Source organism: Nansenia antarctica, assembly GCF_963989245.1.
Source record: "Nansenia antarctica genome assembly, chromosome: 6".
Classification (NCBI taxonomy): domain Eukaryota; kingdom Metazoa; phylum Chordata; class Actinopteri; order Argentiniformes; family Microstomatidae; genus Nansenia; species Nansenia antarctica.
Window position 1 is genome coordinate 14,665,686 of NC_137676.1, and position 21,384 is coordinate 14,687,069.

General features: G+C 42.7%; 3 protein-coding genes across 4 annotated transcripts; 1 reads left to right on the forward strand and 2 right to left on the reverse strand.

Moving 5' to 3' along the window:
• Positions 1-255: 255 nt before the first annotated feature.
• pabpc1l (poly(A) binding protein, cytoplasmic 1-like) lies at positions 256-7,276 on the forward strand (the record flags this gene model as incomplete). 2 transcript variants are annotated; one of them, XM_080535033.1, is made up of 14 exons in its annotated part: positions 256-448; positions 938-1,131; positions 1,348-1,463; positions 2,177-2,316; positions 2,701-2,795; positions 3,092-3,229; positions 3,496-3,591; positions 3,703-3,966; positions 4,340-4,430; positions 4,512-4,631; positions 6,122-6,258; positions 6,541-6,649; positions 6,855-6,985; positions 7,214-7,276. In XM_080535033.1, the coding sequence occupies 14 exons, from the start codon at positions 256-258 to the stop codon at positions 7,274-7,276; spliced, it is 1,887 nt and encodes a 628-aa protein (XP_080391159.1). The 2 variants fall into 2 exon arrangements, with proteins under 2 accessions (XP_080391159.1, XP_080391160.1); XM_080535034.1 differs by having other exon boundaries at positions 4,343-4,430.
• A 1,570-nt stretch (positions 7,277-8,846) lies between these two features.
• or90j1 (odorant receptor, family 90, subfamily J, member 1) lies at positions 8,847-9,785 on the reverse strand (the record flags this gene model as incomplete). Its single annotated transcript, XM_080534230.1, has 1 exon — positions 8,847-9,785. The coding sequence occupies one exon, from the start codon at positions 9,783-9,785 to the stop codon at positions 8,847-8,849; it is 939 nt and encodes a 312-aa protein (XP_080390356.1).
• A 1,998-nt stretch (positions 9,786-11,783) lies between these two features.
• On the reverse strand, positions 11,784-21,367 carry LOC308161090 (RNA-binding protein 39-like). The gene is made up of 16 exons (XM_080535038.1): positions 21,008-21,367; positions 20,755-20,811; positions 18,926-18,975; positions 18,231-18,434; positions 17,862-17,927; positions 17,667-17,720; positions 17,334-17,451; positions 17,042-17,194; positions 16,747-16,884; positions 16,588-16,653; positions 16,215-16,419; positions 15,831-15,917; positions 13,482-13,575; positions 13,083-13,188; positions 12,801-12,879; positions 11,784-12,694 (listed from the first exon to the last, which is right to left on the reverse strand). The coding sequence occupies exons 2-16, from the start codon at positions 20,803-20,805 to the stop codon at positions 12,594-12,596; spliced, it is 1,572 nt and encodes a 523-aa protein (XP_080391164.1). The 5' UTR covers positions 20,806-20,811; positions 21,008-21,367; the 3' UTR covers positions 11,784-12,593.
• Between the last annotated feature and the right edge of the window lie 17 nt (positions 21,368-21,384).

A 21,384-nucleotide genomic window follows, 5' to 3' on the forward strand; every position in this document is an offset into this window, starting at 1 on the left:
AGTGGATAGTGTACATAGCCTTTATTTATGTAAACCAGCTCTTTTCCCTTCTTGTTTTTAGTTTTTAGTTTTTTTTTTAGTTTTTTTTTCATAGCACCAGGGGAGCCCCCCCTCCCAAATGTCGTTGTTTGGTACCTGTACTATATCAATGACAATAAAGACCATTCATTCATTCATTCATTCATTCAAAAGTAATTTCTAAGCCAGCCTCACCACCTTTCTATGGTCTCTCCTCTCTAACCCAGGGCCTGCAGGATGAATACCACTGGACAATCATACCCCCTGGCCTCCCTGTATGTAGGAGACCTACACGCAGATGTCACCGAGGCCATGCTTTATCAGAAGTTCTCTCCTGCTGGGCCCATCATGTCCATCCGTGTGTGCCGCGACATCATCACTCGCAGATCTCTAGGATATGCCTACATCAACTTCCAGCAGCCAGCCGATGGTAACTGATGGTAGCCCTCTGTGAATTAGAGACATTATAGTGTATGTTCCATCCCTTCTTGGGGCTTGAAGTGGAAGCAATACACTGCTTGCACACTCCATCAATAAGGTTGAACATTTCGACTACATTTCCTTATTCGTTTCCACATGTACTCATTTATTCATGGATCATCCCCTAGGCAGCAGTAATTCATGGGTAAAAGTTTAGACAGAAAGGTGGTATTTTTCACTATTTCAATGGCCAAATATGTACCATAGCAACCACATGTCAACACATGTCAACAACAAGTGATGAAATGTGTACTACACCAGACCAGTAACTTTTCCACCAGTAGACTTTCATTAAAGTAGGCCTTGGCCTTTGCAATTTATTTTGCCCAAACGGATTGCAGGGTTAGACCCACAGGCATGTTTTAAAATCTTGCATTGTTAGCCTATGTTTATTGACCCCTATGAAGAGTCTAGTTATAGGCCTACTTCTCATTTTTAGCGGAATGTGCTCTGGATACGATGAACTATGAGGTCCTCAAGGGTCGGCCTATCAGAATAATGTGGTCTCAGCGTGACCCGGGACTACGGAAGTCTGGAGTGGGAAACATTTTTATCAAGAACATGGATGAGTCAATTGACAACAAGGCCCTGTATGATACATTCTCAGCCTTTGGGAATATTCTGTCTTGTAAGGTGAGGTTTTAGAATTGAGCCTATACTTTGTGTCTCCTTGTCTCTCCTGAGTAAAATGTTACAATATTTGTATGTACAGTTATTGATTAGTTTGTGGTTGCATTCCTTGTTCGTTAACACAGTTTATCCTGTTTCAAACCCAAATGTGTATTTTTTTCAGTCACATTGGATGTGCATTAGATTGGTTTCTATGCTCACCCGGACTGTTTATTTCAGGTCGTGTGTGATGAACATGGCTCTAAAGGCTATGGTTTTGTTCACTTTGAGACGCATGAGGCAGCAAACCGTGCCATAGATACCATGAATGGAATGTTGCTGAATGACCGCAAAGTGTGAGTAAACAAATCAACTGCTTTGTACTCTAGACATGCTTTTTTATTTTAAAAAGTATTTTAAATACTGTTAAAGCAGTCTTCAAATAACCTAAAAATGTATGAGTTTATGTGGGAAAAGCCTAAGGGCAATGGAAATATGCATTGATTAGGGAGGAGTGATTTTGCTTTTGTTATAAACGGTAATGAAGGATTTTACAGATGACTTATCCATGTGTTTTGCTCAGCCTAGAGACAGGTAGTGAGTTGGAATCTGCCATTGCATACCCAACGGCCTGTTTCCTGGGGGGAAAATGTCAGTTGTCCACAATTAGGTCAGTAGGTAGACAGTTTTTTGTCCTTTTTCACAGAATTTGATGTGATGGTCAATAGGGAGCAGCATAAGCTGATATTTTATGTAAAGCATAAAAAACATGCTTGGATGGATACTCAGAATATAATGCTTTGTTTTCTATGTAAAATGTCAGTTAGATAAAATCTTACCCTCTGTTCATGAAGGTGAGTGATCATATTCCCACAATTATCTCTTGTTTTGTGGAACACATTGAATTTACTTGTTTGTTTTTACTATACATTTTAAGTGCTTATGAATTTTCCCATCACATCGTTAAAAGTGTAAAATTAATTTTCCTCTGTTTTCTTTCTAATCTGTCTCTGCTAATCTAATTCTATTCTAATTCTATTCTTATTCTAATCTAATCTGTGGTGCTCAGCTTTGTTGGTCACTTTAAGTCCCGGAAGGAGCGAGAGGCTGAATTCGGGGCCAAAGCCATGAAGTTCACCAACATTTATATCAAGAACTTCAGTGAAGAGTACAACGATGAGAAACTCAAAGAGGTCTTCTCTGAATTTGGTAAGAGCGTCATAAGAGCAGGGCCCGAAAACTAGTAATTGTGTTTAGGAACAGCCATATACAGTATATATGACAGCAGCTGGTGAAAACCGGGAACAAGTCGCCAACCAATCAACACTTTCAGACTTTTATTCTGAAAAATGACAAATTTCTGAGAGAGAAAAAAGAAAGAAATTCTATTTATAAAAATAATACATTTCGAAAATCAATGACACACTCGCTAGTCAAGCCAAAACATTGCAATGCAATGGATTCGGTGAGTAAGCCCCACTACTCTACACTAACTAGGTAGTAGTGGGGATTACTCATTGAATCCACCATCCACCATTTTTCCCGGTTTCACCAGCTGCTGTCACATAGCCTAACCCTATCTTATCTCCCCAGGCAGGACCCTCAGTGTGCGGGTGATGATTGACGAGAGGGGCCGCTCCCGTGGGTTTGGCTTTGTGAACTATGAAAACCATGAGGACGCACAAAGGGTGATGTCTATTTGCGTTTCAACATCAACATCTATTAAGTTACTCCATTACTTGTGCCATCTCTTAGTCGGAATGGATCTGAAAGTGATCCATCAATGGGATGGCAGGATGATTAATGCATCTCAACATCAGCCAACCAACAGGCTTCTGATATAGCACATGAATTATGCAACTATGACCTGTAAAAGGATTTAGGCTTTTAGTGGACTGTAACAGGCTAATTAGACTGGTGTCTTTAGACGTCATGTGGATGGCATGGCGTTCCTGAGCTCCCTATTTTCATATGCTTTTTTCAGGCAGTCGAGGAGATGAATGGGAAGGAGCACAACGGGAAGGTTCTCTATGTGGGGCGCGCTCAGAAGAGGCTAGAACGCCAGGGGGAGCTGAAGCGCAAGTTTGAGCTGATCAAACAGGAGCGCATCCAACGCTATCAGGTGCTGTGGGGAAGCACACATATGCTCGCTCTCGCACATACATACATACACACACACACACACACACACACACACAATGTAACATTTACAAATATATTGAGTTCATTACCCTATCTGAGGCCTGCCACAGCTGTATTTTTTTTTTTAAGATGAGTGAAATGAGAAATGGCATTTGAGGAACTTGAATTCGAAACACAAGCCCACGTGTGTAATTTCCCCTTGTGAGTACTCATGTTTTTGTCCTCTTGTGCTTGTGCTGATTCCAGGGAGTTAATTTGTATGTCAAGAACCTGGATGATGGGCTAGATGACGAGAAGCTACGGAAGGAATTTGCCCCCTATGGCACCATTACCAGCGCCAAGGTGACGCCTTCTTTGAGCGGTCATTATGGTGCCATAAATCGATGTGTCCCAAGGTCTGGGAATATGCCTGAATGTGTCTAATAACCTTGAATCTTCCTTGCCCTCACACAGGTCATGACGGACGGGGGCCACAGCAAGGGCTTTGGTTTTGTGTGTTTCTCATCGCCTGAGGAGGCCACTAAAGCGGTGACGGAGATGAACGGGCGAATCGTTGCAACCAAGCCGCTGTACGTGGCACTGGCCCAGCGGAAGGAGGAGCGCAAAGCAATTCTCACCAACAAGTACATGCAAAGGCTGGCCACAGTCAGGCCCATGCCCGGCCCAGTCATCGACTCCTACCAGCAGGCAGGCTACTACTTGTCTGCTGTGCCTCAGGTACATAAAGTTGGTGGGGTAGTCATTACAAAAAGAAATTCCCAAGGTTATTTTTTTTCTGAGTGGGGCAGTCCCGTTCATATTTTTCATTTTATTGGAAAGAGATAGTGAAGATAGACAGGAAAGTAAGGAGGAGAGGGCATGTCAGCAGGGCATGGGCCGGATTCGAACCCATGCCGACACGGGCATATGTATATGTGTGCACTGTAGACCGCGGTGCTAGACCACTGGAGCCACATAACAAGGGTTTTCTTAACAGTTAAAATCACAGTTGTGGATTGGTAGAGGCTTACTTCCAACATTCCTCACACATGGCCAGTGTTTAGTCGCTAACTATGCGAGTGCTGTTCAGTGATGTTTGGTTTGCGCCCAGCAGCCTCCAAATCGGTCCTTCTACAACCCCAACCCAGTGAGCAGCATAAGAGCGTCTCCACGTTGGGCCGCACAGCCACCCAGACCACAGGGTGAGTGGGAGCATTGCGTGTGTGTGTGTGTGTGTATAAAACCCTGTCTATATACTGTACTGACTCTTGTGTTGATGCCAGCCCCCTACTCGGCCCAGTTTGTCCGGTCTGCCGTTCCTCGCCGAGCTTCCACCCCCATCAGCACCGTCAGGCAGGCCTCCACCCAGGCCCCGCGCATCATGAACTACACCCAGAGGATGTGTAAGGGCTACATTCAGACGTCACTCACCTACAGGCCCCATGCCTGTTTTTACTATACCAGACAATCAATCGTATTGTTTGAGAGAAGGTTTTATACACTTAATTTACTTACTTGCTTACTTACTCTGGACTGGCTCACCTCCTACCTCACCAACAGACACCAGTTCTTCTCCCTCTCCGGTCACACCTCCTCCTCCTCCTCTGTCACACAGGGGGTCCCACAAGGCTCAGTCCTCGGCCCCCTGCTCTTCCTCTGCTACACACTCCCCCTCGGTCACACTCCCCCTCGGTCACACTCCCCCTCGGATCATCCGCCAATTCAACCTGGACTTCCACTGCTACGCCGATGACACACAGATTTACATCACCACAAACTCCACCCAGAACCCACCCCTCACTCACATCGAAACCTGCATCTCCGCAATAAAAACCTGGCTCACACACAACTTCCTCAAACTGAACAGTGCAAAGACCGAAGTCATCCTCATCGGCACCAAATCCACCCTCAATAAAACCGGACCCATCACACTCACCATTGACGACACTACCATCACCCCCTCCCCCCTGGCTCGCAACCTCGGCTTCATTCTGGACCCCACCCTCTCATTCGATCCCCACGTCAGTTCCATTGTCAAGACATCCTACTTCCACCTCCGTAACATTGCAAAAATCAGACACTGCCTCTCCCCCCCCGCTGCTGAATCCCTCATCCACGCCTTCATCTCCTCCCGCCTCGACTACTGCAACTCCCTACTCACCGGCATCACCTCCCGCTCCCTCCATAGACTCCAGATGGTCCAAAACTCTGCTGCACGCCTCCTCTCAAACACCCGCTCCCGTGACCACATCACTCCTGTCCTCCACTCTCTCCACTGGCTCCCCATTAAAGAACGTATACAATTCAAAGTCCTCATCCTCACATACAAAGCCCTCCATAGCCTGGCCCCCCCTTACCTGACTGACCTCCTTCATCCCCACCGCCCTACCCGTACCCTCCGATCCTCATCCATTGTTCCCCTCACTGTCCCACCCTCAAAACTCAAAGGCTTCGGTCACCGTGCCTTTTCACGAGCCGCACCCCGCCTCTGGAACTCTCTCCCTCAACCACTCAGAGACTCACCCTCACTCCTCACTTTTAAATCCCACCTCAAAACCTACCTGTTCTCCCATGCCTACAGCCTCCCCTACCCCTAGCCATCTCCCCCATCCCTGCCACCCCTGCCCCCCCTGGACATGCATACAACCTCCCCTACCCCTAACCATCTCCCCTAACCCTGCCACCCCCCTCCCCCCATGGACATGCATACAACCTCCCCTTCCCCGTTCGTTAACTCTGTGTTCTATGTGCTCATGTTATCTGTTGCTTGTTGTTTCTGTGTTTTCCGTTTTTCCCATATTGTCAGCGTCTTTGAGCCTCGGAAAAGCGCTATATAAATCTAATAAATTATTATTATTATTATTATTACTCTAAACTAGTGTTCCCTCTTTAGCTAACATCGGCACACAGACGGCCGGTGGCCGTGCAAGTGTGTCTAGTGCCCTGATCAGAGGGACCCAGTACAAGTACTCCTCTGGGGTCAGAAACGTTCAGCATGAAATCATGCCACCACCAATGGTAGTGCAGCAGGTAATCTGAGAGGCAGTGCCAGTTGCACCACTTGACATGATGGAGGTGCTGTCAACACAACATACATTACAACATACATAACAGTTGCACAATGTAATATTTTCTTGCAAAATAAATGTTGCTATATGTAGCAATTTGATATTCAATTTGAATATGATTTATTTCAGAAATGTATTCAATTTGATACAGTTCTGAATTTGTGGTGACTTTCATTGCTGTTGAAAGTCTCTCTCTGTGTCTGTCAAAAGTGGTTCAAACTTTGCAGTTGTGCTGTCTTGTCAGATTGTTACCCAGACGGTGATGGAACCAGCGCTGCATGTCAGAGGGCAGGAGCCCCTCACTGCCTCCATGCTGGCTGCTGCCCCCCTCATGGAGCAGAAGCAGCTGCTAGGTATGGCCTTTTCTCTGATGTCATGCCATGTCTTCTCTTCTTACATGTAGGCTGTGTTCCAAAATGCGTTCTTGCGCTCTATCTAGAGCATATCCGTACTTGGTATACACTCTAGATAGAGTGGAAGAACGCATTTTTGGAACAGTTATAGTGTGTCTGAATGATCTCTCTCTTTCTCTCTTCCTCCCTCTACCCTGATTTGCAGGTGAGCGACTTTACCCTCTGATCCAGGGCCTTCACCCAAACCTAGCTGGTAAAATCACTGGAATGCTGTTGGAGATTGACAACTCGGAGCTGCTGCACATGCTGGAGTCACCAGAGTCCCTGCATTCTAAGGTACGACTCAGCTTCATCCCTTGGGGCGAGGCCATGCATGACAGTTTGCCAGTGGAGTCTAGGGTTATTCGTTTTACTGTGGGTAATTTTGCCCTCACTTTTTCCTCTCGCCCCCCCCCCCCCCCCCTCGCGCTCTCTCTCTCTCTCCCCCTGCTCACTCTCTCTCTCTTTCCCCCTGCTCACTCCCTGTTCACTCTCTGCTCTCTCTCTGCCCCCCCACCTCTCCAGGTGGAGGAGGCAGTGGCTGTGCTGCAGGCTCACCAGGCTAAGGAAAACACTCCCATGAAGTAAAGAACCCCTTCAGGTCTGCAGCAGTTGTTTCTCATTAGCTGCCACAAGGAAATATTTATGTTTAGTCACTTTTATCTCTTTAAATTTCTATGCACCTGTAATCTGCGAGAGTACTTTTTTATTTCACTGGTGAATATTACAATAATTCAGTTAAAATATTCATGATTGACTTTCATCCAGACAATTTGCTATGTACAGTATTTTATTTTTGTTGTTCCAGGACACTAGAAAGTTGAATAACTTCAATGGCAAGGATTCGCTGAAGGAGGAAAAAGTTAAAATTAACATAAAAAAAGAGTAAAACTTTGAAAAGCTTAAAAAAAGAAAAACTAATGTTTGTAAAATGCACTTTGGATTGTAATCTGGTAATTTAATTAAGCGATAAGTAAGTAAAACCACCATGCTGTTTGCTATGGGTAATATTTGTTCTACCTTTGTTAAAAAAAAAGGAAACCAAATAAAGTCTATTGGGATTTTTTGTGCATTAAGCATGTGTCTTGTTTCATTTGTGAAATGTTTTTGTTCTAACGTTGTCATTGGATGGTCACATATTATGCAGAGGTAGAAAGAGGTAGAAATTGGAAGCTTGGCTCTATACTCCAGCAATTTGGATTTAAGATTAAAATAAAATAATGAGAAGGTACAGAATCTCCCCTATTGAGGGTATATTCAGACCATCTCTCCCGTTGGAGAAAATCACAAGTATTTGCCAATTAAAAGATTATATTCTGGTCTTTTTATTTTTTCATAATTTATCTGGAATCCAAATTGGAGTATAGGGTCAAAATTCTAATTTATCTTCACTGTCCAAACATGGAGGACAGGACACTATTTTGTATCTGCCCCTCAAGACATGAAGATAGACCCTCATTGTACATGACAAAGATATTATATACAAGCAGACATGTATCAAAAACGCATTTTTTCTATTACTGTTATTCCACTTTAACTTGGAATTAAATTAAATTAACTTAAATTAAATTAACTTGGATTAAAGCCATAGAATGCAATCCACACATTTACATCAACTTGAAATGAGAGAAGATGGTCAAAGAAAATACTGAGATGGTTTTATTTTGTAGCATTCAGTCAAAGGGGCCCATATTTAAATTCAGGAAATGTCTACACATATGAGCATAAGGGTTATCTTTGATGCATGGAAAGGAAGGAAAGTAATGCAATAGGTGAAAACAAACCAGAGATGAGGGAATTATGTTGACATGGGTGTTAACAATGTTCCAATAATTACTACGAGACAAATTAGGCAGTACCAGTATATATTTCCTAAATGCTGAAATTAAGAATATATCAAGTCAGTCACAAATGTCATTGAATCAACTGACACATTAAAGCTTGCTTTGTTGAGTAAAGGACAATTACACAGGTGCTACTTCTATCAGATACCTTATTGACAAATGGATCTCACCATATTTAAATTCTTCCATCACCGTCATATATTTACGGTACTGTGAGTGTCTATGTTAAGTGTATACCTACTGTAACTGAATAAGACCACTCCGGAGGGCTAAATCACACTGGAAGCGTCAACCTTACCTTACCTGTGTGTGAGTCATTTAGGTGCCCGAGCTGGTTTCACTGACTGATCAGTCTGTCTACAAAAAAGAGATCCCTTTATGTGCTTCTTAAAGTTCTGATCTCTTAGACCATATATGAGAGGGCTTAGAAGCCTGGGTGACATGTTTGCTATTAGGTAACTACAAAACATTATGACTGAGCGAAGATTGGGAAAGGCCAGGATGAGTGATATTTCCACGACAGGAGCGATGTAGGACATCATACATAGAAGCAGCTGCACCCCATGCAGTAGGATAGTCGTCTGGGCCTTTTTGGCCTTCGCTGGATCAGAGGCTGCAGCTTTAGCTGAAAACATCACTCTTATGTAAGTGTAGATCAATGTGACCCACACAAAGCACAGGTAAAGCATATTGAAAGAAAAATTGTTCCTGTAGTTGAAATCAGTGTTGAATGCGTTACTTTGATAGCACAGCTTGCCAGTTGAGAAATACGACAAAGGTTTCAAAGCAAAGGCAATAATGACATCTACGAGTCCTGGTATGGCCCCTACAATCCAAATGCAGCTGATGAAGATATAGGTCCTGTTTACCGTGCAGATTGTAGGATGTTGTAACGGATAACAGATGGCTACAAAGCGTTCAATAGCCATGCCTGCCAAGTTCAGTGGAGTGTTCTTATGGACATTATTGCCTATCAGAATCAGCACGATACACAAGGAAACGTTGAGGTAAGGACAGGTGTAACCCAAGATAAACAAGAGCACGGATATAGATAGCATTATGCTGTCATTGATGATTAACTGCACATACAGAATGTATCGTGGAATGTTGTTGAAAGTCTGGTTGGTAAAGAATGTGTAGAGCAGAGCGCCATTGATGTAGCAGATGAGCATCCAGAAGAAAACCATTGTGAGGTTTTTGAACAAAGACTCCTCGAAAAAGTCTTTGCGGTAGGTCACAGAAGTGTTGCTCATTGTACAGTCTGTGATGTGCTGTCACACACAATAGATAAAACATTCATCCATCACTCAACTGGGAACATCATTCACGTTATTTACCTGCTCCTCCAAAGCACGACATTAAAGAACAAGAAACATGAAAGAAAAGATTAAGTAAGAGTACTCACGTTGAAGGTTAACCATAGCCTCATAGACAGTTTATTTGAGCATTGTCTGAGTGGGTGTGAGCTACCCACATTCTAAGCTGGCATGCTCTCTTATAGTCACTGGTGATGGAAAAACAGCCTATCCTAGTCACTGTTGATAGAAGATAGCATACCCAGGGGGCCCAGCATAATGTCAAGACCCACAAGAAGAAACCCCAAAATGACAGACTAATTAAACTTGGATGAAAACAGCCCCCTCCCCCAGTATTGTTCTGTTTTGAACATACTCAACAGATGCAAAAAGTGAACTGAATGAAAGAGTGATACATCTTTACTTTATGAACAATTACCAAACATTTCTTCCCTCTGATTAGGGGGACAGAGGTGTCAGACACCCAGCAGAGAAAAGGTCCATTGTCCCCATTGTTCAAAATGTTGCTGAGAAGAGGGTGGGGTAGATTTTCTGTATTTACAATTTTGGCATCTACGCCTTTATCCAAAGCGACTTACAGTAAGTGAATCATCTATCCATCAGTCATTGTAAGAACAAGTTATCTGTTATGACCAGGGGCCATTGGCAGTTACAATGCTAGAAGAATGAAGAATTACTTTTTAAATGTATTTATAGTAGAGAAACTGTACAGCAGGGAAGTGGGGATGAGAGTCTTTAGGAGGGACAATTAAGATGTAGCCTGAAGAATCTATGACAGTAGATAGGTAGCGAATTGAAATCTATCATTGGCCCTTTTATTAACCCATGACCAATTACACTTGATCCTCTTGCTCTACAAATAGTCTGCACTGAGATGGTGATCAGGCTCACGTTGGTTCCTGCCCTTCATCCCTATGTAGTGATAGTGGTAGAAGGCAGTGGGACCATTCCCAGTTCTGTGACATTGACATTTTTGACAGCAGTTGCCTTTATCCAAAGCGACCCATCACAAGTACATCTGTCTAAACCAAAGTAAGTGAATCATCTATTCATCAGTTATCACAAGAAAAACAAATCTATGCTCGGACCAGTGGACATTGGCAGTCACAATGATAGAAGAAGGAAGGATAACTGGTAACCCTTACTTTTATTATTTACAGTAGAGAAACCGTACAGGGGGGCAGTGGGGATGAAGAGGTCCGGAGGTCAAGATGCAGCCTGAACAGATGGGTCTTCAGTCTACGGCAATAGGCCTGGATCAAGCAGATCAGCCCCAATGGATTTTTTAAATGTTAATTTTAAGCAGGGCATCTAGTAGATCACAAGTAGAAGATTTGCTAGTGGTTGACTGATCTCTCATCGGGCCAACTGGGGGCTGGGCGATGGGGACTACTGTTTCTCTCAAATAACTCCTAACACTGCCTGTCAGGTGTCGCTCACGGTGCATGGGATGCATGTTTGTTGTTTAAGCCTGTGTACATTCTCTGTAGATCAATCCTGACCTGGGATCAGTGGTGTTTTGCTGATTAACATCCTAATATGGGCTTAAGGGATCCTGTGACATTTTACAAACCCCAAAGACCACTAACAGGCTATTAAAAGACTATCCCTGCCATAATCCGTTCTCATTAGGTGTTGTACACAAAGGTCAGGGACAACTTGTTGATTCAAAATGTATAATTAGTATTCATGGGACATGTTAGGCCAAACAAGAGGGATAGGAATGGTGATTTGGGAAAACGTTGTCATGGATATGATGCACACAAACACCTTGACCTTTAAAATCCCATTTCTTCATCATACGATCATGGTGTCATTAACTGTATGATGAGCTTAATGTCATATCAACATGGATATAAGTTATTCAAACACTGTAGAGCAGGATCTGGTGCATCCACATCAACTCTGAGCAAGGACAACTGTTGTAAACCAGGCTTTTATTACAAATTCATTTGACATTACTCTCCATTCCAGTTGAACCAAGTCATAAAGGAGACAAAATGCACATTATCAACTACCCAAATCACTTTGATAATAAATTTAATCAAGAGTTTTAAAAAATCAAATCTTGATTACAAAAAGTTATAAATGCATTCTCAAAACAATGAATACCGTAAGTTGACAACAAAAAAAAAGATCAGCTTTTTGGTGTTTATAGGCATCTTTCCTTTAACACATTTAGTGACAAAACGTACCCGCTAAAGCACAAATAAGATGAATGTTCAAATGTACAATGCGAAAAAGAAAAGTGATGGGGATGAGACCAACACTGGGGCACAACAGTCAGTGGCGACACTGGGGGGTTTGAAGATGGTGTAACTGTCCAAAGAAAGTGGTTGCTTTTCCATAGTAGCTATCAAGAGAAAACCATTCAGTTTCCATTTCCAACTGCCAACTGTCCCAGTCCCTTTCTCAGGTGGTTGAAACAGTTTCTCTTTAGTTTGACCCCTGACTGTGGTCTTTACACAATGCATGTCGAAACGCACACGTCATTTCATTTAGTCATGTGCTAGTGCAGTTACAGAAATCAAGCATTGCTCTTTATGGATGTTGAAAACTTATTTTAAATTACAAGAGAAGCAATCTCCTTCAGAAGTGCCCTATTTCTGACTAATGGAACAGCTGTAATTTGCTACTTAGAAACAGCAACGGTTTCGACTGTCTCGCTGTTCAATGAGTTTCCAACACGTTATGTACATTCTTGAGCCAACAGACATTGTGACATCTGCTCCATGCTAGGCAGACTCATCGACGTGCTGGCATCATTAGCTGGATGGCTGTTACTGAATCAGGGAAAAGGTTGTGGTAGGTTGGGAGAGGAACATACGCTGCAGTGATCATTTTACCTGTGGAGAGAGGAAAAACACATCCCATTAATGCCTGTCTTGTCCAATGAGTGACACTGAAGTGTAAAAGCAGACAGCTCTAGAGAATCCTGATGGTACTACACACCTGCAAACCACCGGCCATGCAGTGCATTCACGGCAGCCATGGCTGTGGGGATTGTGGGGCATTTCACGTACACGTTACCCTGCAAGGGGAAAGGAGGCAACAATTAATGTAAATATGTTTTAAGAAGTTTCCAATTAAGATTACTTTGTTGAAAAATAAAGTGAAGGCATGACTGACAAAGAGATAATAATCCCCTAATGTTAAATTTCACCATTGCTGAATATTACATTTATTTGGCATGCCAACTCACATAGCTCATAAGCATTTTTGAAAGGTTCTTACTTGAGGGGAGTTCTTGTCAACATATATGTGGACAATTCCTCCATGTTTATTGCACTCCTCCATGACATCATCTTGAATCTCAACATCCCAGCCAGGATCATTTTCCCTAAAAAACAGAGGTAATTGTTCATAATATTATTAGCTGAAGGCTTAACAACCAATTTCTATCTAAATCAAGCTTCATATCACCATAGTTACAGCTTAGAAAGCATTCAATTACAACAAAACAGCATTACTTTATAATTCCCACAATTGACAAATTAAATATATTTTCCTATTTCTATTTTCTTCCATTGTATGTTTACAGATGCATACAGTACATGAGTTAATCAGTGAACAAATGCTGTTGTCTGAACAATGCCGCATCATTATCAAGTTGAAATAATGACACATCCTTACGACTGTGGGTTGAACATGTTGGATAGCTGGAGGCAGTGTGTGGCCAGTGGTTGTGTTGGGAGGTTCATGGCTTGGGTCACTGCAGGGTTGGAAGCTGGAAGAGAGAGGACAGCATCATTATCATAGGTTCATTTAATTGAGAATGTGTCCATGTAAATGTTAATTTTCACCAGATGAGGACTAGACCTATTATTTTTTACAAATAGTAATAAATTGTTTCAGTAACAAAAATAAAAAAATAAAAGTAAACACAAAAGCAGAATAGAAAGAAAATATCTAACAATAGACTGTAATAAATAAATATCCATTAAGATCTTGTCAATGGAATAAATGGTTTGTCTATATGTAAAGAAAGGCACTGGATGGGAGATGGAGCAATCATTTCAGACATGAGCTGGAGCCATGAGAGATTCTTCACCAAGTTTGAATCATGAACACTTTGAACTATGAATTACTTCAGGGAACACCTAATTCATATGTGAAATCAAGAAGCTGTGCACTTCACTCTTTCACAATCACCTTCAGGGGGTGGATTCAGCCTGGCTTGTAAGTCTAAGGATTAGAAGAAGAGAAATTAAAGACTGTACTTCAGCTGGACACGGGGAAACTATTTTATGGGAATTACACCATGCACAATGGGTGAATGTCCATCCTCTAAAGACTTCAATCACAGACACATGGGCCCAATCCCATTTCTCATGTTCACCTCTACCTCTCGTTTTGGAGAGCCACTTGCTTTTTGGCTTGCCCCTCAGAACAGAGTAGTGAAAGGAGTAGTGGTTGAAATCTTCCCCTATGAAATGGGATAACCCTTCTAAGACCCTCATACGTCATCAGTAGTATCATAGAAAAGTATGGACGCTCGCGATTCGGGCTATCAATCAGTCAAACAAGTCATCAAATAAAAAAGAACAAGGCTTCATTACCAGGTCAGTTCATGACAGAATAGCTTCATTACCAGGTCAGTTCATGACAGAATAGCTTCATTACCAGGTCAGTTCATGACAGAATAGCTTCATTACCAGGTCAGTTCATGACAGAATAGCTTCATTACCAGGTCAGTTCATGACAGAATAGCTTCATTACCAGGTCAGTTCATGACAGAATAGCTTCATTACCAGGTCAGTTCATGACAGAATAGCTTCATTACCAGGTCAGTTCATGACAGAATAGCTTCATTACCAGGTCAGTTCATGACAGAATAGCGGTGCTCTGTAGGCTAGCAACCTGTGCTCCTACCCTGCTAGTCTGCACTGATATTTGAGGAGCGGTAACAAGTGCAACAACTTCGCGGTTAGACTTTAGTTAAATTTGGGGCATCATATGCCATCAAAGGGGGGAAATGCAACATGGAAATATGTCAACATGCGGGACCTATCATGCACAAATAACCTTAAAACATTGTTATAGCGTTAGATAGCTAGCTAGACATCAGAATTATAGCTATTTTTTTGTTATGCTTGTTATAAATAAAAGGTCTATAATACATTGAAATTACATTAAACTAAGATAATTCGATGGTTATCATAAAACGCAAAACCGAGGGGTAGGGCTAAAATGTAGGGCCAAGGGGTGAATTGGGATTGGGCCATGAAGTAGAGCCGTGGCCTCGACCAATGACTTAATACACTGCAGACACACCCATTAGTTGCTGGAAGTGGACAGTCATAGGTTACAGAGAACAATGAGAAAGAAGCAGGCACAGGGCTAAGAGGCAGGCAGAGGGCTAAGACAAAGACCTGCAAACCTGCAAAGGACACCTGACAGCTTAGTTGTGTTACCTACCTTCAGACTAAGTTCAGCCACAGAAAATGTTACTTTGTTCACCCTTACCCAATCCTTACACTGGTTAAGTATTGCTTATAAGTAACAGGAAAGGTCCCGTTTCAATGCAAATTCATTAACCCTTCCTTCCACTGTGTAGACAGGAGATAATGGGCCGATTTCAAAGACAAGGCGTAAGCTTCGTCCTGGGCTAAATCACACTTTCAATGTAAGGAGGTGAGTTCGATCCCCGGCTGAGTCATACCAAAGACTATAAAAATGGTACCCGATGCCTCCCTGCCTGGCACTCAGCATTAAGGGTTGGATTGGGGATAAGACCCTACGAGAACGACATACCAGCGTCATGTCCAGGGGTTGTACTTGTACATCAAGCTGCCTCACGCTATGGAAACAGGAGATAGAATCCTGCCCTAAGGGCCGGTAGGCTCGAGAACCATCCTCAAGGCTACTTAATATTAGGCCTTAAGCCTTGTCTGTGAAACCGGCCCTCAGTGTCCTTAGACGAGTGAGTGAGTAGTTCAATCGACATAATCCAACAGAGCATCAAACAGATGATTAGCCTACCTAACATAGCGGACATGTTGCCAAAGGACATGCTACCAGACAACTGTAGGGCCTGCTGTGCTGCTGGAGGGATCTGCAAACCAGTGCCTAGGGGACACAAACATAAAATTCACATTAACAGCAATCAATAACATGCTTTTAACGCACTCAGTGCCGAGGGTGAATAGAGTCTGATAACAATAAAGTGAATAAATTGTCCAACATTCGAGAGTGCCATGGGCAGCATTATTGACAACATACATTATGATGCTTCATTTTGTAGTCAATTAAAGTATGATGTTGCTAGGTAAATACCACACACAACACTTAGGTGGTGAGAGTTCCAGAATTCTTTGGCAGTTAGTGGCAGTTGGTCATTTCCTAGATGTCAAAGTTGTTACTCACCCTCTGCCAGCCTCGCCATGAGCTGCAGGCGCCCCGTGGTGCCCAGGTCGATGCCCGTCCTCTCCAACTCATCGTTGTCGAGGAAAGAACTGGCGGTGGACGCGTCTGTGCGTTCTGTTACGTGACCCACCTTCATGGGCCGCCCGGCCAGCTCAAAGCCATTCAGCTGCTCCAGGGCCTTTTTAGCACACTCCGCGTCTGCAAACTGAACAGACAAGTCAGCCAAGTTAGTAACACATATGCGATATGCTAACCAGATATTGTCACTACTAATCTGAGGTGAATAACACAGCATTACTCTGAAGTACTTACCAATTGGTGCATACTGGTGCAACTGAACATGTACTATGTATCAAATTATTCTGGAACTTACCGAGATGAAACCATATCCTTTGGACCGGCCAGTTTCACTGTCCATCATCAGCTGTATACTCTCAATCTGTTTTTGGAAAAAAGAATATCCAGTTAGATACAGAGGAATAAAAGACAGGTTAACGTTCATTTAAGAAATACAGTATGTTTCTCCACTCACCCTTCCAAAAGGCTCGAAGATGCCCCGCAGCATATCCTCTGTGATATTGAAGTGCAGGGAGCCCACGTACAGACGCATGGGTCCAGCATTGCCTTTCTGCAGATTGTTGGCCATCGCTGCGGCCCTGTTCTTTTCAGCCTGCAAAGTGCAAACACACAAATAATGTTATAGCGGATGCCATTTTTTATTTGATTTTATTTAAGTTTCAAGGTAGATCATGATATCAATCTATTTTGATATTTTGTCCAAATGAACAATTAAAAGCAGAATCCAACACAATCCATCATACACTGACCTGTGAGGCCTGGACGATGATGGGAACCCCCAGAAGCCTCTGCCCAGTCAAGCCAATAGCCAGAGGTACTGAATTTGCCTCCAGAAACTCAATGTAGGCAATGCCCTTTGACCTCCTGGAATTTCTGTCTGAGATCATTCTCACATCTCTCACCTAAATCAAAACAAAAAAAAAGGTTGAAATATGGTCATATTTTGCCTATCCTGATAGTTCCTGATGAACTGCACCATACAAACTACAAACACTTGTAATCTTTTTAACTAAATTCAAGTTATTAAGTTGCAATACTGACTTTTCCCACTGCTGAGAAGAAGTCCTCCAGGTCTCGCGGTCTGATTCTTGCTGCAAGCTGCATGCAGAAAACAGTGCGGGCATCCCTCTCTTCTGGGGTTAGGTTGTCAATTGGTTGCCTAAAATTAGTGAAAAAAGACAGTTAGCCACAGATACGGGTGAACAGCATGCTTCTGATGGATGAAGAACAAAGTAGACGGTCTGTAGTCAGTAGACGGTCTGTATCGCCAGTAGACGGTCTGTTTACTCAGAGTTCAGCGAAGAGAACGTGACAGACAGTGGAGCCACTGTCGAGCAAGAAAAAGGAAACAACTCAGACAGCCAAGTCCCTCACCTCACTGGGCTCTTGTCTTTCTTGAACGGACTACGGCTTCTGGAGCGCCTCCGGCTGAAACATAAGAAGGATCTCAAAAGTTTGTTCAAACTTATTCTGTAAATGTATTGTTTAAGCGTTAAATGCTCCATCTACAAGACATACAACATGTAACAATAATACACATGAAAAATGTAATAATTTAATCATAAAAACCTTAGTTTGTTGGCATGTGGTAAGCCCATCTTTCCTCCAGGACCACCATTAAATTTTGACCCAGCACTAGAGTGCAAAACAAAGTTCGAAGTCATTAACACCAGCACAGTGAAGGTAAGGGAACCTTTAAATGACTACCTGAGATTTCCACAGTTGTATAGTGAAAATGTTGTTATACTGAACAGTATAACCCTAAAGAATCTAAACTCTCCATAGACAGGAGTAAAAAGAAAGGCCACAACATGTGGTAATGCAGTAGTTCTGTCAACATCAACAAACAGCATTTAACTCCTCAACATTGATTTTCTCAGACAATAGACAGACAGGACCTAATAAAAGGCGACAGAGATCCTTTTTTTTTTTACATACAAGGGGCTGCGGCGTCCTCTGTAGCGGCCAGCGCGCTCCCTGCTGCGAGAGCGGCTCCGAGCGTGTTTACGCTCTTTGCTGCGGCTGCGTTTCTTTTCCCGACTCTTGCTTCTTTTCCGGTCTCCTTTTGCACTCTTCTTCCTGTCCTTGCTCTTGCTTCTCCGCTTGTCAGAGCTCGGGCTCCTACTCCGACTCCTCTTTTTCCTGAGATGCATAATGACATCATCCGTGAGCAAGTCATCACAAGATGGATGCAAGGAGACTACTGATTCACCAGCTATGGCAGAGATCGTCTTACCAACTGTGTACCAAGTACTCAGACATAACAAGTACTCATTACGGAGTAATAACTTTCGGGAAGTTTTCTGATACGATCGTATGACATAATCCGTCATTGGAGATGGTTCTTTTCCCATTTCCAAATAAATACTTAACTGACCAGTTTAACTGTATGTAAGCTAAAGGGACATGTGTATGATGTAAATGTTGCAATTTGTGAGAAGGCACTGGCACTCGCTAATATGTGCTCTGATAGACTTGTACAAGTATCATCCATTTACGAGAATCAAGTCCTAATAAACGGATAAGAACATAATGATATCGGCACACCCCTGGTTGTTGCAGGTTAAGCATTCATTACAGCTAGTCCAGTCAACACATGTCACGCATCATTCCATATACAGTACTGCACTTACTTCTTACTGCGCTCCTCATGTCCATTTGCATTAGAGGACTTGATCTCATCCTAAGCAGGGTCGATAGAAGAACATCATGAGGACGTAGAGGAAACATTTCAAGTCGTCAGGGTAAAGGGGGGGAGGGGGGGAGAGAGAGGAGGAGGAGGGGAACAAGAGAAAATACAGAATATATTCATTTAGTAAAAGTACTTTTTAAGAATAATGACATGTTTGGACAAATAGAGCGGGCTCTTGTACAGCCCCTTTACACTTCCACCCCCAGTTCCCCATATTAACTACACAGTACAGTACTCAGTCCAACCAAACATCAAGTCAACATCTATGAGTAATGCATCTTATATGTTGCATGCTACAGTAAGCCATAGGAACAGTTTGGTCATGTCAAGCCCGCCCACCCCTCCTGATTAGTCGTACCAATATACCACTATCTGTGCCTAAGCCCAATCAGGCCATGCATGGCCCACAGCCACTAAAAGAGATCCTGTGTGGTTGGTGTCAGTCCAGTGATCTTCACCCATTTTCGTTCTTGGACTGTAAGAGTTCGATGCCACCTCTGTCACACATCTCGCCCTGAAGCAAACAGGGATTCACACTGCTTAGTAATATCGACTCCCATGAAAAACTGAAATGAAAAAATCCACTAGTTCAGCCTCATGTTAAATGTCCATTCCTTGTTTTTAGCTGTTTTTCTCAGTGCCAGCTGAATGGAGGTGAGCCATTTCAGCTTTAATTTCATGAAGGGTAACTATTCCTACTAGAGATATTTTTTTACGTTTAACTTGTATCATGGAAATGAAGTTTCTATTTTACAGATAAAATGTAATACTGATGTTAAGGCATGCAAAATTAGCAAAATCTATATGCTAAATATCAAATCTGAAAACAATAAAAAACAGAAGAATAGAAAACAGACTTCGGAAGAGAGGCAGTATGCATATTTCAAAATTATGAATTGCTTCTGTTGACCGTGGCAAAAGCATGGCTAGACATCAAAACCATACAACAAGATTTCTCAAACAAAAGGAAAGCAAAAGGCACTAATAAATGTACATGTACAAGTTATAGCAATGGGATATTTCTGATCAGGCAGGCTTTTAGTCACTAATGCAAGACAAAGTTCAATTAAACTATAGGGTTAAACTAGCCTGAGCGGACATCACAACTGTACGTGTGTGGGGCTGAGGCTCCCCTATGTTGGCTGCTGGGGGGATGTCTTTATTTCCTGTAGGAGTGAATCCTTTCAACAGCCAACATGTCAACATGTCAACAGTCAACGACTCTGACCCCACATATGGACAGGTGTGAGGTCCGTTCAGGCTGGGATTAAACAAGGCAGAACAATGCCTTTACCGTGCCAACAGAAAATGTGAATACTGCCTCCATTGCATGTCAGGTAAAGTGCGCTTATCATCCATTTGCATTCACCTTGTTGCAACCAAACAGGTGATTGGATGTTCTAAGTTGAGGCTCTTTTTGTCCTGGGGGGGATCAGCACAGTACATCAATATGTTGCGCAATTACTACCTTACTTTTGTTCACAGTTCGCACTGGATTCAAAGGTGAATTCAGGGGAGTAGAGGTGAGATATCATTAGGCAAGTCTACAGAAGAGAGATAGATGGGCATTTATTCATAGTTTTGGTTTCAGGTCTGAACAACATCACACACCACATTCATACATGTTCAGAATCACACACACACATCATCACCATCAATACAAAGATCTCTGAGCAGCAAAGGTAATACAGTAAGCAAGAAGCAAGTGAATGCAAAAAGACACCCCAATCAAATGGCTAGATGAGAGAGTTTACCCAGCCAGCTACCCACCTTTCTGAACGGAGCTTCAAGCATAGCCTCGATGTCAAAATCGTCTGCCATGGTCTTCTGAAAGACAAAACAGAAGCAAAATCACTATGAGGGGGAAGTGCTGTATTTCACAAAGAGGTTTTCTTCAGAGTTAACACATATGATTTGTAGCTAGCGAATGTAGCTAGTTCAGTGACAGTCACACCACGGCTTACACAGAAACATGACGAAAACAAAGGACATTTTTTAGGACAACGTCGTAACGTTTCCATACCGTTAGAGAAAGATGTCGTGTCGTGTTGTTGTTGTGGGACTCCGGTGGATTCGTCAATGCTTTGGCTTCTTCTGTGCCCAGTAACCAGCTGGCAGGCTGCTGTTGTTATGGAACGGTTAGCTAGCTTTGCTAACCAGGCCCAATTTGACCTCGGGTTTGCCTGCTAAACACCGCCTCTTCAAACACCCTTTATCCTGTATCTATTTGCACGATTACTACAAAACGAAATTTGTAGTCGTCATCTGAGAGATATCTCTATATATCTTTCCGTGTACAGTTGAGTAATTATCTGTAATTATTCCCTGTTTTTGACGTTCAAAGTTGTGTTTTGCTAGCTGGTAGCTAGTTTACAACTTCCTCCTCCTGAGCTTTACGCA

Bases quoted from the DNA above. Each gene is read 5' to 3' on its own strand.
- LOC308161090 (XM_080535038.1), bottom strand. From the start codon at position 20,805: ATGGCAGACGATTTTGACATCGAGGCTATGCTTGAAGCTCCGTTCAGA. The intron at 17,195-17,333 runs GTCAGTATTGCA...GTTTTGATTTAG, and splicing joins TCTTCTCAGCAGTGGGAAAA to GTGAGAGATGTGAGAATGAT. The intron at 13,576-15,830 runs GTAGGCTAATCA...TCTCTCTTCCAG, and splicing joins CAACATGTCCGCTATGTTAG to CTTCCAACCCTGCAGTGACC.